The 18,044-nt window shown below is 34.1% G+C and overlaps 2 protein-coding genes across 2 annotated transcripts; both read right to left on the bottom strand.

Annotated features, from left to right (window-relative positions):
* Positions 1 to 396: 396 nt before the first annotated feature.
* On the bottom strand, positions 397 to 4,870 carry LOC116015045 (stromal 70 kDa heat shock-related protein, chloroplastic-like). Its single transcript, XM_031255032.1, has 8 exons — positions 4,199 to 4,870; positions 2,880 to 3,132; positions 2,534 to 2,613; positions 2,270 to 2,412; positions 2,041 to 2,139; positions 1,727 to 1,916; positions 1,166 to 1,564; positions 397 to 989 (listed from the first exon to the last, which is right to left on the bottom strand). Exons 1-8 carry the CDS (start codon positions 4,694 to 4,696, stop codon positions 579 to 581), a joined length of 2,073 nt encoding a protein of 690 aa, XP_031110892.1. The 5' UTR covers positions 4,697 to 4,870; the 3' UTR covers positions 397 to 578.
* Positions 4,871 to 6,052: 1,182 nt separating this feature from the next.
* On the bottom strand, positions 6,053 to 11,559 carry LOC116015046. Its single transcript, XM_031255033.1, has 4 exons — positions 11,410 to 11,559; positions 7,783 to 7,891; positions 6,937 to 7,163; positions 6,053 to 6,458 (listed from the first exon to the last, which is right to left on the bottom strand). The coding sequence occupies exons 2-3, from the start codon at positions 7,877 to 7,879 to the stop codon at positions 6,937 to 6,939; spliced, it is 324 nt and encodes a 107-aa protein (XP_031110893.1). The 5' UTR covers positions 7,880 to 7,891; positions 11,410 to 11,559; the 3' UTR covers positions 6,053 to 6,458.
* Positions 11,560 to 18,044: the final 6,485 nt, after the last annotated feature.

Genomic DNA, 18,044 nt, shown 5'->3' with positions numbered 1-18,044 from the left:
CCCATAGTTCAACTCAAGAGCAAGAACAAGAAGATGGTGGTTGGGAGATCTTTGGAGTCATCTTGGAAAGAAGCCGTTCTGTATCTTCTGCATTGCCTAGCACCCACAAGCCTGAGAAACAAAGGGCACTGCTATTGCACAGTGCTGCTATAAAGAGGACATTTTCCATGAGGAGATCATCCTCAATGTCTGGAGGATATTATTGCAGGATTCATCATCAGTCTGCAGGTTGCATTGCTGAAAACGACGAAAATCTGCAGAGAAGATCAGTGAAGAGAAGAGGAAACATCCTTAAAGCTTGTATGCGCCTCCTTGGACTTTAGAGCATGAGTGAGTGAGTGAGTTCCTAGGTATCTCATTTTTCCCCAATATGTTTTAATTGACAATCCTTGCTTGTGTACATAATAGAAATTTCCTTGCATTAACTAAATAGACTTACATTGCACTGTATCTCATTAACCTATTCATGTACAATCCCTATCCATGTCTCATCTGGAAAAAATTAAAGTTTCATCCCCAAACTCCAAACTAGGTAACCTATATATACATATGCAGAAGACCCTTGTTGATCTCATCCATCACTTGCTTTCACTAAAATCTGCATCAATGACTTCTCCGTCTCCGTCTCCATCTCCATCGGTTTTACCTGATGAACTTGACTCCCCGCCTGGCTTAACATCATCTGGTGTAGGTGTTCCAGCGCCTGGTTGGCTATAGATAGACTGGCCTAGTTGCATCACTTCTTGGTTCAGTGCCGCCATGGCGTCTTTTATCGTTTGGGTTGAACCGCCAGAAATCGCATCCTGCAGCTCTTTCAGCTTAGCCTCCACCTTGCTTTTAACATCAGCAGGGACCTTGTCTCCCAACTCCTTCAACTGTTTTTCAGTCTGGTACACAACAGATTCTGCCTGGTTCTTGGTATCAATGGCCTCCCTTTTCTCCTTGTCCTCTTTGGCAAACTTCTCTGCTTCTTCAACCATTCTTTCCACCTGAAAGTTTTTGGTTAAGGAAAATTGTTAAAGTTATTCTGATGCATGTATAAAAATACCCCCAAATACACACTACTTTCTTCGTTAAACAAACGAGACAAGTAGCAAATAGAAGACAGCTTCTATATATTGTTTTATTGATAGATAGAAACCACAGAATTGAAGTAAACACGCACCTCATCTTTGGGTAAGGTGCTTGCACCGGTTATTGTAATGTCCTGTTTCTTTCCAGTTCCTTTATCGACAGCAGTGACGGAGAGGATGCCATTAGCATCAATGTCGAATTTCACTTCAATCTGTGGAACGCCACGCGGAGCTGGTGGAATTCCATCGAGGCGGAAGCTCCCCAGGGATTTGTTGTCTTTCACGAATTCTCTTTCGCCTTGCAGCACATTAATTTCGACACTCGTTTGCCCATCTGCTGCAGTTGAGAAAACCTCAGACTTGGATGTAGGTAGAGTGGTATTCCTTGGGATGATTTTCGTCATAACGCCACCCAAAGTCTCCAGGCCAAGCGATAAAGGAGTCACATCCAACAGCACAATATCGCTCACATCACCAGCCAAAACACCCGCCTGAAGTTTCATGTAAACAATCGATGCAAAACAAACAGAATGAATGTTATAAAAATGCTAAAGCTAGCTTTAAACACAGCCAAAGAAATAATGCACTGCATATGGAAATCCCTAGATGTGAAAGCAAGAGAGAGTGACAAGAAGATTGGGGTGGAAGCCAACCTGTACAGCAGCTCCAAGAGCAACTACTTCATCGGGATTAACTGTAACATTAGGTTCTTTACTGGTCAATTTCCGGACAAGGTTTTGTACGGCAGGGATTCGTGTAGATCCACCAACAAGAATCACTTCATCTAGGTCATTAAATGATAGCTTTGCATCTCTTAAGGCAGTTTCAACAGGTGTTTTCAGCCTAAAATCGAGATTCCAATCTTAGTCATTTATCAAGAAAGCAAGTACCGACAAACATTAAGTTATAATCTGAACAAGAACTGAACTTATTAAGTTTAGGGTTTGAACCAAAAATGACTCCACACCTGTCTAATAAATCTGAACATAATTCCTCAAACTTTGCCCGTGTAAGTGTGGTATCAATATGTTTTGGACCATCCGTAGTGGCAGTTATAAACGGTAAACTGTAAAACAAACACAACTTCAGCATTCCAAAATGATTACGGAAATCTTATTATTGTTTTGACAGAGAGGGAGGAGGAAAGGGGAGGGATACATTTACTTAACAACGAAAAAACAGAATATTGTATGTACCTAATATTGGTTTGTGTGAGAGAAGATAGTTCTATCTTTGCCTTCTCTGCAGTTTCAGTGAGGCGTTGCAGAGCCTGTTTGTCTCTTAGAAGATCTATTCCTTCTTGTTTCCTGAAGTCATCAGCAAGCCAATCTACAATCCTCTGTTGAGTATCCATCCAGGCATAAATCAATAATATTCAGAAACTTTGTCAAAACCAAAAACCCAAAAACATGCACATACCAGAGAAAAACTAAATGTATGTAGATAAAAACTCATTGTACCTTGTCAAAATCATCACCACCTAAATGTGTATCACCTGAGGTAGAAAGCACCTCAAATACTCCATCACCAACCTCGAGAACTGCATATAAGAAATTGAATTACATACAAGATTACAAAGTGATCTTTCAAACAAGCTAAAAAAATTCATAGCATTATATTATGAAGAAATAAGTAGCTGGAGATCAACACTGCTTCCGCTTCCGCTATTACGACGTCAGGTTTCTCATAAACTATTCTGTATGGTTAGATTATTTGATTTCTAACAGTATGCAGATAGCCTATCATCTACAACCATGGGCCATGGCTATGCACATATGAGATAGCACACTGAAAAGGCAGGCATACCTGACACATCGAAGGTACCACCTCCCAGGTCAAAAACTAGAATTGTTTCGTTGTTTTTCTTTTCAAATCCATAAGCCAATGAAGCAGCAGTAGGTTCGTTTATGATGCGTAGCACCTCTAGTCCAGCGATGCGACCAGCATCTTTTGTTGCAGTTCTCTGGGAGTCATTGAAGTATGCTGGCACTGTAATCACTGCTTTAGTCACCTTATCATTCAAAAACTTTGAGGCATCATCAACAAGTTTTCTCAAAACCTGTAATCAAGAAAATGAAAATACCATTAATTTCATACCAAATCATAGCAGTTACTCAGCTGAAAATGACAATTTTAGTGTGGACTATGGTCCATGTAACAGCTAGGACCATTAAGTAAAACGATATTGTATTATACTAATTACACTTAAATTTCATTTGACTAATATACTTATTATATGAGCTTTGTTTTTTAGTTTCATTTTCTAAATACACTAATTCTATTAGAGTAACGCTATCATTTTAATTAGACTTCAAGTCATTTGAAAATATACGCTTATTGCATGAGACACTTATTTTCATTATAGTACCACTAAATTATCATTTTAATTACACTTCAAGTTCATTTGAAATTTATTTTATTGTATGGGTTATGTTTTTTAGCTTCATTTTTTACTCATCATAATTTCATTATAAGGCTGAAACATCATTTGACAATAAACGTTATCTTTCACACATTAATTTCATTATAGCAAAACCAAAATATCATTATAATTCTATTATGGATTCAATTGACAATATACATATCTATAATGTGTTATTGGTTTGTAGTAGTCCCAAATAAAAGGACCAATGTCATGCACCCACAAAGAGTCCACACTATATTGATAAAGAAAATAATGGGAGTGTTTGGTAAATAAGATAATTGTTACTTGATTGGGTTAGAGGGTTTGATTAGTTGATTGGGTTAGAGGGTTTGATTAGTTGATAGTATTGACTGTTTGTAGAAAGATGTTTGATAAATTAGCTATTAGTTAATAGCTTATTATATGCAAAATGACTTTCTCAAAAAAAGTAATAGGAAACAATTATTTGAACAGCTTTTTGAATTTTAGCCTTTTTTCTGGAGCAATCAACTATTACAAAAAGCTAATTAACAAAACACTTATATTGGTTGTTTAACCAAGAAAACAACTAATAGTGATCAAACAAGCCAGAAAATCACAGTGAAACTAACTAAGCTAAAAACCTTATTAGTGTATAATCATTCACCAGAAAATCAGAAATTATAGTATAAAGCTAGGACTTAAAATGGGGATGAAATCTTCTAAGAATACTATGGTTTACCTGAGCAGAGATTTCTTCAGGGGCGAATTGTTTTCCAATGGCGGGGCATTCAAGCTTGACATTCCCATTATCATCTTTCACCACTCTGTACGAGACTTGCTTGGACTCTTCATCAACCTCCGACATCTTCCTACCAACGAACCTCTTGACGGAGAAGAAGGTGTTCTCCGGGTTCACCACAGCCTGGCGCTTCGCAATCTGGCCAACGAGGCGGTCCCCGTTCTTAGTATACGCCACCACCGACGGCGTGGTCCGCTGCCCTTCCGCGTTCGTCACGATCGTCGGCTTCCCTCCCTCCATCGCCGCCACAGCCGAGTTGGTCGTCCCCAAGTCTATGCCCACCACCTTCTCGTTCACCACCCGCACCGCCCTGTGATTATTGTGGTAGCGTCTCTTCGGCGACGCGAAACTGATCCTCTGCCCGAAAACTGAAGTTTTGTGACTGATTTTGCGATGGGAAAATGGGAGTTGCACATGAGTCGCGGCGGATGACGCCATTATCTCTCTCTCTCTCTCTCTCTTTTGAATTCTTAGAATTTCTACAAATGTTATGGGAATGAAACTTGGGTTGATCGGAGCCGGAGCGAGGTGGGGAGGTTTATAGAGGGAGAGAAGAAGGTTGAGGAAACGGAGACTTCTAGAAGAGTGTAGAGACGTTGGATTTAAGGTTTAAGTGATTTGTGTTCGTTGGATGAGGATTATGGTGACAAAGGGAGAGGGCCCCTACTCATACCAGAAGGCTTGAGTAGCTTCTGGTACACAACACAGAAATGGCGCCAATGTTTGCATAAATTACACTCTCATCCAAATTTGGTCCATTTGGGAAGAATTTTTCTTTTCTCCTAATTAAATCCCGACAACTCCTAAGGTAAATTATGAATCTAAGAGCGAGAAAGAGTAGGACCCACCAAAAAATGGAAGAAAAATGGGAGAACGGTTATTAGAGCATTATTATTTGTGCATTTTGTGAAGTTTTTTTGCAGAAAGGAAATAACTGATTATTGATTTTTGGCTAATGAGAGAGGCTTTTGGTTAAATTTTTATCGTGCAAAACATGATTTTTGTAGGAGAAACATCTCGAATAGTATTAATTTGTGTGATTTTCGATATGTCAATTAGGAGAGAGAGGATGAAGAGACAAAAAAGCAGGAAAAAAAACGCACAAATTTAACAAAAGATCTTTTTTTTAAAAAAAAATATGTAAATACGCAGATACGCCTAACGCGCCATGTTGGGCACAGAGTTCCTCTACACACAAATTGCACATCACTTTGTTCATAAGGCAAGCTCCACAAAAAATTTAATTTGTAAGAAAAAAATCAATCTTCCCATTTGTTAAAAATCTCTAGTCAATTTTTCCTATGTAAAAACCCCAAAAAAATATATCCAATTGATCTTTTATTTTATTTTTTGATTGTTTTATTTATGCACTTTAATTTTTTGTTAACAAGATTGTAGTTTAATTTTTAAGCAATTGATAATTTAATTTTAAATTTATAATTACCATTTCAATCAAATGTAGGTATTTATATTTTAATTAATTAATTTTTATTTTAGTTATAAATTTAAAATAAATAAATAAAATAATTAAAATAAGATAGTTAAATTACGGGTCCACAACAAATTTTAAGAAATTTTAAAACTAATAGAGAGAATTTTAAGATTGAGTGAAATAGTAAAGGATGAGATGAATGTTGGGGCTCACAAAAAATTTTTAAAAAAAAAACCTAACCTCACTAATAATGAAGTTGCTAAATAGGAGGGGAGATTAAAAGGGAAGAATGAATAGTGGGACCCACAAAATAGAGAGATAATGAGAGAACCATTCTGAATGCCTTACGATGAAGATTAAAGTTAGCACTTAAACTATAGAATAATAGCGTCTTATTTATTTTATGGATAATAATAAACGTACATCAAGCATCATATTTACATTTCACAAGCAATCCACATCCTGAGAAGCACAAATATACTACTGAAAAGGAAGGATTATCTTAACCCTGTTTGTTCGGAGCACCGGCAGAGGCTCCACAAGGTTTCTCTATTAAGCATTGTGGATTCTCTTCCCGGCATTCTTCAAACATATGGTCCATATCAGAAAAGCTAAAATCAGCACGTTGAAAAATACAGTCCTGCAAGCAGGTGTCGTTCCAAGACGAACAAGTTTGTAACGCAAATGCCTCGGAAATCAATAAGCAGAAAAGAAGAACTTGAGCCAACATTGCGGTGTGCTTGTGAGCCATCCTAGGCGACTTCGTTCCTAATGTCAATTGGAGCAATTAAACATGGCATAGCTATCCCCGTTCAGAGAGAGATTTATATAATTATTAAGTATCAAACAGAAAGGGAAGTTTATGATGATATGCATTGAACAGAAACCATATAGCACATCATTTAATGCTAAGGCCGACTTTTTGTGATTGATTAGTAACATCTTCGAGAATTAATATCACCTGTACTCCATATAATAACAGCATTCAATGCAAGGTAAGTTTTTTATGTGATTAACATTAATTAACAATAATAAGCACAAACAAAGTATTCAACATTTAACAATGTTGTGTAGCAAAAAAGGTATTGGACAAGAATCTTGTACTCGTATTAGAAAAGCACTCAGGTTGTTGGAAAATAAAAAAAAGGAAGTAAAAGTGTTCTAAAAAGCCATTTATCAGTGCTTCAAATTCAGCTCTTCCAGAATCTGAAAGTATTAGTAGATTTTGAATTTTTTATTCAGTTACCTATTCTTCTTTTGTGCGCCCTGCTGCTGATGAATTCTCGGTCTCACCTTGCCTGTCCTGCCTTACACTAGCCTTGGCATCCGCAAGGAATTTAGGATCTGGCTCGTGCTTATCTGAGGGCTCTCTCATTGCCATACAAATGTAAAATACTATAACTACATTGACAGAAATGACAGCAAGAAACCCGCTCAATAGTGTCATGGAGTAAGGAGACAAGTCACTCAAACCTGTTCCACATGAAATATACTCAGTTGATGCAGCAATAATCAATTATACTCACTGTATCAAAACAAAGCTAAAAAGTATTCCAAAGCTATAACTTATGTTCCGCGCACTAAATTAAAAAACTGAATGTGAATGTTGCTTGAGTTAATTATAATACTAGTAATAAGTCCAACCAGATAGAAAAGGGGAAAAAGCAAATTATTACTTGCTCAGGTAATCACTAAATTACACAGGCATATATTATAGCAATAGAGCAACTAGGCCACCACTCACAATTCACAACTCGATCTATGTTCCCATCTTCTAAAAGGTACCAAAAATTACCCTGTATTTCTGAAAAGGCTTTAGATTCCTTTAGAATAAATGCAGTAGTAAGTGGTGTAAATTCTCAAAGCCTATTGCTATACAGGCATGAAAATATATTCTTCCCTATGATTTTTAACAATTTCACCAAAACTATGTACAATTCTTAGCTTTAGTAACAAAGTAAAAGATCACAATTAAAACTATGCAAAGTTCCAACTTATGCAAAAAGCATAATGAATGAAAGGTTTAAGAATCTATAAACATGTTAACTAAAAGATTGAATGAATCAGCGAAACTTAAATGAAGGAAACTTACCAGGAAACAAGTTATGGTTAAAACCATATAAAATTCCAACAGGAACTACCCACATAAACAAGGATGTGATAAAAAATTTCATAATCACTCCTGCCATGGTACCTTCAGCCTGTAAACAAATGAAAGCAACCCTTCTCAACTTTAATAGGTCAGGCCATGAGAGGAGAAAACACCATGCACAGATGCTCTTTATATATAGAATGAGAGATAGGAAAATATACAATTTGATGCTCAGCTAGGGTTTTAGACTTGCGATAAACTCCAATACTCAAAATCAAAGATTAAATATACTGCAATACTGCATACATTGATACATAAGGTAAAGTGTTTACTGAATTACTGCCAATTATTCCAATCACCAAACTAACCAAAGTCATAAAGAAAAATAAATGCCCAAAGTCCAAAGATGAAAGACCAAACTTACAACTCACAAACAGATTACAAATTAACAACAGTCCTGGACTGTCGGACACTCGGCCGACTGGGCAGAAGCCGGAAAGGGGTCACCGGAGTTGGCGTGAAGCGTAGAATCGTAGAGACTGCAAAAATGGAAGTCGAGGTACCGTCACGAGAACGGAGAAGACGAGATTCACGAGAACGGAGAAAACGAGATTCACGAGAACGGAGAAAACGAGTGGAGTGAGCCGTGAGGTGAGGATGTCTGATTGTCTGAAGACTGAAATCTCAAATCTGAATTGTGAATTGCGATATTTAGGTATTAGGTCATTACTCATTAAGATTTTAGGATAAAGGAGTAGTGGGCTACTGGTCTGGGCTAACTGGCTAAGGGCTGAATGGGCTGGATTTAATGGTTACAAATAACAAATCTGTAATATTATAATTTAGATATATTAATATATATTTATATAATATTATACGTTGGTTATCGGTCGATAACGATAATCGACTCCCAGTATATTAACCGAAAAATCGAAAAATCAAAATTTTATTTAAAGTAATAACCGTAACCAATCGATAACCAATTTTTTTATCGGTTAGCGGTTATCGGGACATTTTGCTCACCCCTAATGGGTGATACCTCCTTGAAAAGACATGCTTTATGCAACTTTTAGAAAAGAGATTTTATAATTGACCTTCAATCATCAACAACAATATCCTTGTAGCAGAACATAGGATATGATCTACTTATAAAATTTTATGGTGAAAATCTCAAGCAATGCATAGACAAATTAAAGCAAAAGCAATGAATAGACAATTCTGCAAAAATCACAAAAACTCATACTCCGTACTTGATATGCTTGAATTAATATAATTAAGAATTATGTATACTATATAATTCATAATCTATACTTGATGTGATTTTGTGTATGGTTACAGTGAGTAGACAATGCTTGATAAGCTGTAATTTTATATCAATAAACTCAAAATCTACACTTGGAACAAATTAGAACTGAGCAATGCCAATATGCCATACTTAATTGAGAATAGTCTAAAGCAAATTAAAACAAAAATTAAAGCAAAAAATTAAAACATACTTCCAAACCATTCTGAAAGTCTACAGTTTTTCAAATGAACTAAGGGTGCGTTTGGTTCGCACATGGGAATCGGAATCGGAATGGGTATCAAATACTTAGTAAGGGTAATGGGTTTTGGTGAAAGTATTTAGCATGTTTGGTAGTTGGGTGGAATGGGAATGATTATTAATAGTTGGGGAAGAAATGATGAAGGGAGATGAAACCCTTATTTAATAAGGGTATGGGTTTTGCCATTGATAGTGGTATTCCAAACCCATAGTAGCATTCACAAAACCTATCAACCAAACACTAACAATCACTTTCATACCCATACCTTATGCCTAAACCCCCAACCAAACACACCCTAATTAAATCGCAGCAAACTTGCGAAAATGCTACCAAAATTTTTTCACCAATCGCTATAATAGAGAACAAAAACAAAAAATAGAAGTAAATTCATCCCATATAATGGTTAATGGTCTATTTGTTAGAGCTGTTTACTTATAGCTAAACACTACAAGATTAAACTCATTAGAAAACTGGAGTATTAAGTATAGACTTATAGAGGACACAGAGTGTAGTAAAAGTGAAATCACAGCAACTCATACTTGATACTTTCAAATTAAGAAACTCTCACAATTTGACTCTCGTACTCTCAAATCAAAGCAAAATCCATTTTAAATATCACAGATTTTCATAGACAATTTGCATTCCACTCAAGCTCAAATCTCCTACTCCCATATCCGCATTAAACTTTGAGAATATTCCACAAACCAGAGGAAACTAATACAAAGAAAACTTACCGCAAGAGGCGAGAGGTGTATAGAAGGAGCGGATTGGCGAGATTACCGCAGTGCTCTTCTGGAGTCCTTCTAGGTTTCCAGAATAAATCCAGATCTGATCAAAATATTTTTAAATATATTTATTTGAATAAAATATATATGGAGTAGCTTATAGGTTCTAGCCTGTGCGGGTTCCCGCGGTTCGGATATTCGAACCTACCACCCATTCGGTTTTCAGATTGTCAATTTTAATTTCTATCCGTTTTTTTTACACAGGTAATCTTTTGGATATTAGCATTTCGGATTTCGGACAGTTCGGTTGATTTGTAATTGGATTTCGGTTGACTTCGGGTTCGCAAAAAAAAAAAAAAAAAAAAAAAAAAAAAAAAAAAAAAAANTTTTACACAGGTAATCTTTTGGATATTAGCATTTCGGATTTCGGACAGTTCGGTTGATTTGTAATTGGATTTCGGTTGACTTCGGGTTCGCAAAAAAAAAAAAAAAAAAAACAATAAACTTAACATAAAACTTGTACATATTTTGTAATCTACATGCTTCAAGATACAAATTACAAGGCTACAAGCCAAAACTTACCATTTTGCATAAGCAAAATACTAAATGTCAAAAAAAAGAAAAAAAAAAGAACTTAAGTTCGAACTTCCAAGTTAGAATTAATGCCACCTGAGGTCCCCTGAGTATAGTGACATTGCCACCTATGATCCTAAACTTTAAAACTGACCATCTATGGTTCCTCAAGTTTTAAAAAGTGAACAAATATAGTCCTACCGTTATTTTTCTCCGTCTACACCGTGAATGAAGGGCAAATATGTCATTTAAAGCCAATTAATATACTCTGTAATTCAATAAGAAAAAATCCAAGACTTATGGCCATACTACTACTAGGGAGATATAAGGCATTACTTCACCTGCTACTTCAATACAGAAAGACACAACAAAACACCAATAATCGCAGCAAAATCAACTAAACAGATCTTTTTCTTAGAATTAATTGCTTATCAACCCCAGCTAATAATATAATCAGCACAGTTAATCAGATTCAAATCCAAAAACAGAAACTGGAAACTCACAACCGCATCAATCCAAAAATCTCAAGTCTTGATTGAGCAGACAATAAAATAAATTAAAATAAAAGACTAAAAATCCTTAGGCACAATTAAAAACCCCTGCCTTCCGCAATAAGAAATTCTAATTCTTGAACCCTAGAAGCTAAAAACTACCACGAAGAAGAAGATCAAAATTAGAGGGACGAAGAATCTGTTTTCCAGTCTGCCGGAAAGCGCGGTCATTAGGAAGAATTACAACTGAGTCCAACCCTAGAATGGGGTTTGATATGAAAATTGATGAATTACCAGATTATTCTCATCCAAATCGGATCTGGATTTGCCAATTCCACAACTGCTGCAAATTGCCAAATCAGCCAACTGCCGAGCATGGATTATGAATGTCTGGTTCTTGATGTTGATTTCCAGAAGTAGCAAAAGAAGACAAGAAGTTGAAGTTGGAGAAGATGAACTAGAAAGAAAGAATATACGTATTCTGGGATTAAAGGTTATAATATTTCATTTATAAATTAAAGAACAATAAAAAAGTACATATTTACCCTTCCTTTTCATGGTGCAGACGGAGGAAAATAACGGTAAGACTACATTGTCACTTTTTAAAATTCGAGGGACCATAGATGGTCAATTTTAAAGTTTAAGACCATAGGTGGCAATGTTACTATACTCGGGGGACCTCAGGTGCTATTAACTCTCCAAGTTACAACTTATGAACTTACAAGTTACAAAGTTAGTAAGTTAACTTACAAGTTACTTAAAAGTTAAAACTTAAACTCAAGAGTCAACTAGTCAAGATTCAAAAAAAAAAAAGTTGCAAGTTAAATGCCCAAAACTCTAAAAATGCAGTGCAATTAACTGAATTAAGCATCAAACAAGTGAACAACCAGCAATTTAGCATTCAACATCTTCCTGTCCAATGCAAAAACACAAGTTAAATATATAGGCTATGTTTGGCAAACCTAGCTAAAAAGGTACCTGAAAGCTGAAAAGTAGCTGAAAACTGAAAAGCTATAAGCTCGAAACTGAATCTGAAGAGCGGTTAAGCTAGCTGTTATTCTTAAAAGTGTTTGGTAAAATTAATTTTTTGATAAGCTGATAAATGTAAAAAGACTAAAAAGACATCTTCATACAATTTAAATAATTTTAAATTTAAATAGGTTTGTTTATATATTAAAATTAAAATAATAAAATCAATATATTTAAATAAAATATAAAGTAAGAACATATATTTAAAAATATATAAAGTAAAACAAAATGTTTATAATTCATAAGATTATTTCATACAAAAGTTAATGTTCAAACACAAATGTCAAACTGAAATTACAACCAAACATAATAAAAAGAAAATGTCAAAAGGGTTTTAATTTGGAGGAGTAAAGGATGTCATTTATTTAAAATAATAAGAATAAAGATGGAAAAAGTTAAAAAGCTACTAGCTTATTTTTGAAAAGCTACCTAAAGTAGCGTTTCAAAATAAGCTCTTATTTTACGCTACTAGCTTATTTGAGTACATTGGCTATGTTTGGCAAACCTAGCTGAAAACTGAAAAGTAGCTGAAAACTGAAAAGCTATAAGCTCGAAGCTGAAATCTGAAGAGCTGTTAAGCTAGCTGTTATGCTTAAAAGTGTTTGCTAAAATTAGATTTTTGATAAGTTGATAAATGTAAAAAGACTAAAAAGGACATCTTCATACAATTTAAATAATTTTAAATTTAAATAGGTTTGTTTATATATTAAAATATAAAATAATGAAATCAATATATTTAAATAAAATATAAAGTAAGAACATATATTTGAAAATATATAAAGTAAAAAAAAATGTTTATAATTCATAAGATTAGTTCATACAAAAATTAATGTTCAAACACAAATGTCGAACTGAAATTCCTACCAAACATAATGAAAAGAAAATGTCAAAAAGGTTTTAATTGAGAGGCGTAAATGATGTCATTTATTTAAAATAATAAGGATAAAGATGGAAAAAAGTTTAAAAGCTACTAGCTTATTTTTGAAAAGCTACCCCAAGTAACGTTTCAAAATAAGCTCTTATTTTCAGCTACTAGCTTATTTTGAGAACATTACCAAAGAGAGCTTATAGCTTATTAGTAGCTTAAAATAAGCTATAAGCTCTGCCAAACAGAGCCATTACCAAATAGAGCTTATAGCTTATTAGTAGCTTAAAATAAGCTATAAGCTCCTAAATAAGCTCTGCCAAACAGAGCCATAGTGGATAATGGAAGTTAAAAGTTAAAACCATCACAGATTCACTCATTCACAGTTGTCAGTTGTACTGAAAAAGGTACTTAGGGAAGGCTCAGATTGCTATGTTTTCACGTCAAGTTAGGATTGGGGGCAAATTGCTACTTCAATTTTGGAATAGAACCCAAAACTAATGAGCAACATACCAACCCAAAACCATTTCAGACAAATGGTGGAAGCATCATCATAGCCGTTGACAATTGGAATTAGGACTATACTAATGAGAAATAACAAAATGAGAATAAGGGAGAATGATACACTAGATTATCATATGTCCAGATCACTAAAAGACCCATGCACTATTGATTCAATTAATCAAGGCAAAAGGTTAAAATCTTAAGTGATCTGATACAGTTATACCTGATGGTTGATAGGATAGGAATAGGATCAAAGGAATCAAGGGCAGCAACAATTGAAATGTTACCAAGCCATTGTCCAACAGACTACTCACCAGTACCACAGTCACCACCCACAGCGTTCCAAATTTCACTAGCCAGTATTCCTCAGTAAATCAGAAATAAGAATTCAACCAAATCACATTTCACAATTCACATATCAAAGAATACTGGAATGAAACTATGAAAGACTGTAAGTGGAAATAAATTGCAAAAAATATATTATAGGAATGGTATCAAGGGAAGAACCAGCAGTCCCAAGTTCTGTCCTTCCAGTTCCCAACTCTGCAAATTAAAAGAAATAAATTAAAAAAGAATCTAAGTTAAAACTTATAATGTAAAAACATAATGTATTAATATAATTATATAAGTTACCTTGTTCAAGCCTTTCAACATCATCAATATTTTCTTCAATTTGTACCAGTCCTGTGCACAAACTAGGGCTTCCGCAATTTTAGGAGTTAAGGAACTCCTAAATGTATCTAATACCCTTCCACTAGTACTAAATACACTCTCGGAGGCAACAATGGATATAGGAACTGCTAGGACATCCCTTGCCATTTTGGAGAGTGTAGGAAATCTCTCAGTATTTAGCTTCCACCACCTAAGAATATCAAAGTCAGGACTGTCATCCACAATTTTTTTCACTTAAATACACTTGAAGCTCTGTTTTTTTACTGCTTCCACCAACCTCCATCCTTTGTCTTTTGAGTTGATTTTTTAACCTAGACTCTACCAATTGTGGTATGAGATTGGACAGTTTGCACATCTGGTTGGCTACCAGTAGGAGAAGATAGTTCATTTTGATGCAAATTGACATATGAGGTAGCTGCATAGTCACCATACAATTCTACCATGACAGCTTGGACCTTTTCTAAACACTCATTCCCCTTCTCTTCACCATACAGTTGGGTAAACTGGTATGGCATATATTCCAGTTTATCTCTTGGGTTGAAGATATTGGCAAAGAAGATCAAGAAATTCATTTTTTCAGGATCCCCCAATACTTTTCAAATTTAGATTTCATTTGGGATCCCATTGCCTAAGAAAACAAGTAAACAACAAATAGAAAACATAGAGTTAGACAACTAGTAATCATATTAATCACCTATTCAACTTATAATCATTGACATAAGAAAAAAAAATTACTTGTTTAGGGACACCACAGATCAGTAGATCACATCATCACAATATCACCAAATAGGAAAATATTGATCACAGAACACAATATATCACCCAACGATCCCAACATGCTTATAAATCAATAATATATAAAACTAGGGTTGCGATTAAAAACTGCTTCCACCCAACATACAATCATACATCACCAAATAGGCAAATATTGATCACAGAACACAATATATCACCCAACATGACCAACAATCCTAACATGCTTATAAATCAATTATATATAAAACTACCATTGCGATTAAAGACTACTTCCACCCAACATACATGATACACAACAATGTCACAGTATATCACCACGACACTACAGATAACAATATATATCAAAGACAGATCAATAAATTTCATAAATCAAATTATATAAATTAGGGTTTATGAATTACTTGATTTCTCACAAAAAAAAACCCCGGAGAACAAGGGCTTCTAAGCAATAATCACCAGTTCGGATTAGCTTCCAACACTGCAAGTCTCAACGACCACCGGAAAGGTGGAGAATCAGAGACGACAGACGAGTCAGGCGACTGTCTGCCTCAGACTCAGAGAACACAAAATCAGAGAACCGGAGAAAAAGAGAGAACTCAGACTCTCAGAGAGAACTCATACTCTAAGAGAATCGGAGAGAAATCGCAATTCGCGAAGAGAACACTCAGAGCAGATGAGAGAAAGAACTGGGAAAGGAAAACCCTAGGTCGACTGCGCATCAGATCGAATGAAGACTAAGTCTTCCTTCAACATATATATATACACACACACACACACACACACACATTAAACGACGACGTATGATGCGAAGACATAAAAATATTTCGGATAATCGGGCGGATCGGATGTCAAAATATCCCACCCACCCGAATAACATTAACCAACGTCATTTCGAATTGCAGATCGGATATGGGACTTCGGATTCGGATTGGGTCGGATTGCACTGTTTCGGGCGGCGGGTTGACCGGGTTATGCACAACCCTAATAGGTTCTATGGAAGCTAATAGTTTAAATAATAGTTTATTTTGAAACTTTACTTAAATAGCGTTTTAAAATAAGTTCAATGTTTTTTTTTTTATTAATTTACAAAATCTACCATTTATTAATCAAAATCCTAAATATCTTAATTTTATAATTTTTTACATTTATTAGCTAATTCAACAATTAATTTTACCAAACGCATTAATTCAGTTTTTAATTTTGACAACTAACTTTTCAGCTAGGCATATCAAATAAACCCATTGTATTTTGTGAAATTGAACCAAATCCAACTATATAAGTAGATCAAGGAAATAAGAGTAAAATTTTTGTTTTCAAATATAGTATTTGTAAAATTTGAGTCAAAACCAATTATATAGGAGGACGAAAGCCAGAAGAGATTGAAAATAGTAATAACATATCTTTTAATCTATTTTTTACTTGGTATTTATGTGACATACAATTCTAACTCACTTTAAAAAATATTCACAAATTCCCATCACCTAAAATTTAATTTTATTTCGTTAATAAAAATCATTTTCTTTTCACAATTATTCTCTTCTATTACTATATATAATTCACTCTTAGATATAAAAATAACTAAAATAAAAATTAAATTAAGTAAAATTATTTTAAAATTATTTTAAATAAAATAATTTGTATTACATAAATATTCAAACTAAAAAATTTGTATTATGTATAACTATGAGTGCAGTATGTAGGTTATGTTTGTATAGGTAGATAGGAATAGATAAAATATATATATATGATGGTGATATATAAGTAGAAAGAGCAAGTGCAAAAAAGTTAGAGGTAGGTAGGTGAAAGGTGGAAGCAAATGAATATGTATTTGAAAGGTAGGAGCAGATCAGAAAATAAGCCAGAGATAGAAGCAATAGATATGTAAAGTAGAAATCTCTAGATATTCAAATTTATGATTATAGATGAAAACGCATATATTTTGTATTTGGAAAATTAAAAAAAATAAGAAATAAGTGGTTTGTTCAGTTTTTTAAAATAAAAAGATATATAAGTAGAAATGTTTTTGTGATCATTCTTGTTTTGTTAGGTGCAAATAGGTTTCAAATGAGCAATCGTTATATCATGGATCAGGGTCCACAGTGCAATGTGGACTCTGGTTCAATACATATAATTTATGTTCAGAATGTACAGAATTTATGTTCATAATACACATAATTAATGTTCATAATACATATACACATAAACACGATATCATGAATATGAATTCTGTACATTATGAACATGAATTCTGTGTATTATATAACTGAGAACACATAACACTTAAAATAATGCACATAATTCATGTTCATAATACAAAAAATTCATATTCATTATATTGTGTTTATGTGTGTATATTATGAACATGAATTATATACATTATGAAGTCAAATTCTGTGTATTAGACCAGGACCTACATGGCATTGTGAACACTGATTCACAATATAATTTGCCTCAAATGAGCAGTAGTTATGTCGTGGACCCAGGTCCACCTTGCAAGGTGGACCTAGGTCCAATACGACGTCATTTTACAATTTAAAAAAAAAAATTAACGACGGCTCCTCATCACAGCAAAACACAAACTCTACATTCACAATTTGAAAACTCCACATTCACACAATTTGAAACATTTACATTCACACATTTCAGAACTATATGTTTAGTAATTTTTTTAATATATATATATATATATATATAATGAAACGACGTCGTTTTGGAGCCAGGTTCACCTTGCATGGTGGACCTGGGTCCATGGCATAATTTGCGTCAAACGAGCGGGCAGGCTAACTTATTTTTTGGACTAGGCCAACCAAACTCAATTAAATAGCTCTGTCCATAAATAAAAATTAAAACTCAACCTGATTGATAACCTTAAACTAATAAAAAATATTATATATTATATATGAATTTATTTAAGTTATGTTTTCTTTCTAAATTAGATTTATAAGTTTACCTATTTATTTTTAACTATTTAATTTAAAAATTATTTTAAAAAAATAAAGAAAACAATAATCAATAATTTAATAATATCAATAAGAATAAATTTACACAACTACTGTCTACTAACTACTTAAGTACGGTTTTTCAAAAAAAAAAAAAAAAAAAA

The sequence above is a fragment of the Ipomoea triloba genome, chromosome 4 (genome assembly GCF_003576645.1).
Source record: "Ipomoea triloba cultivar NCNSP0323 chromosome 4, ASM357664v1".
Classification (NCBI taxonomy): Eukaryota; Viridiplantae; Streptophyta; class Magnoliopsida; order Solanales; family Convolvulaceae; genus Ipomoea; species Ipomoea triloba.
This window is presented reverse-complemented; position numbering and strand designations above follow the sequence as displayed.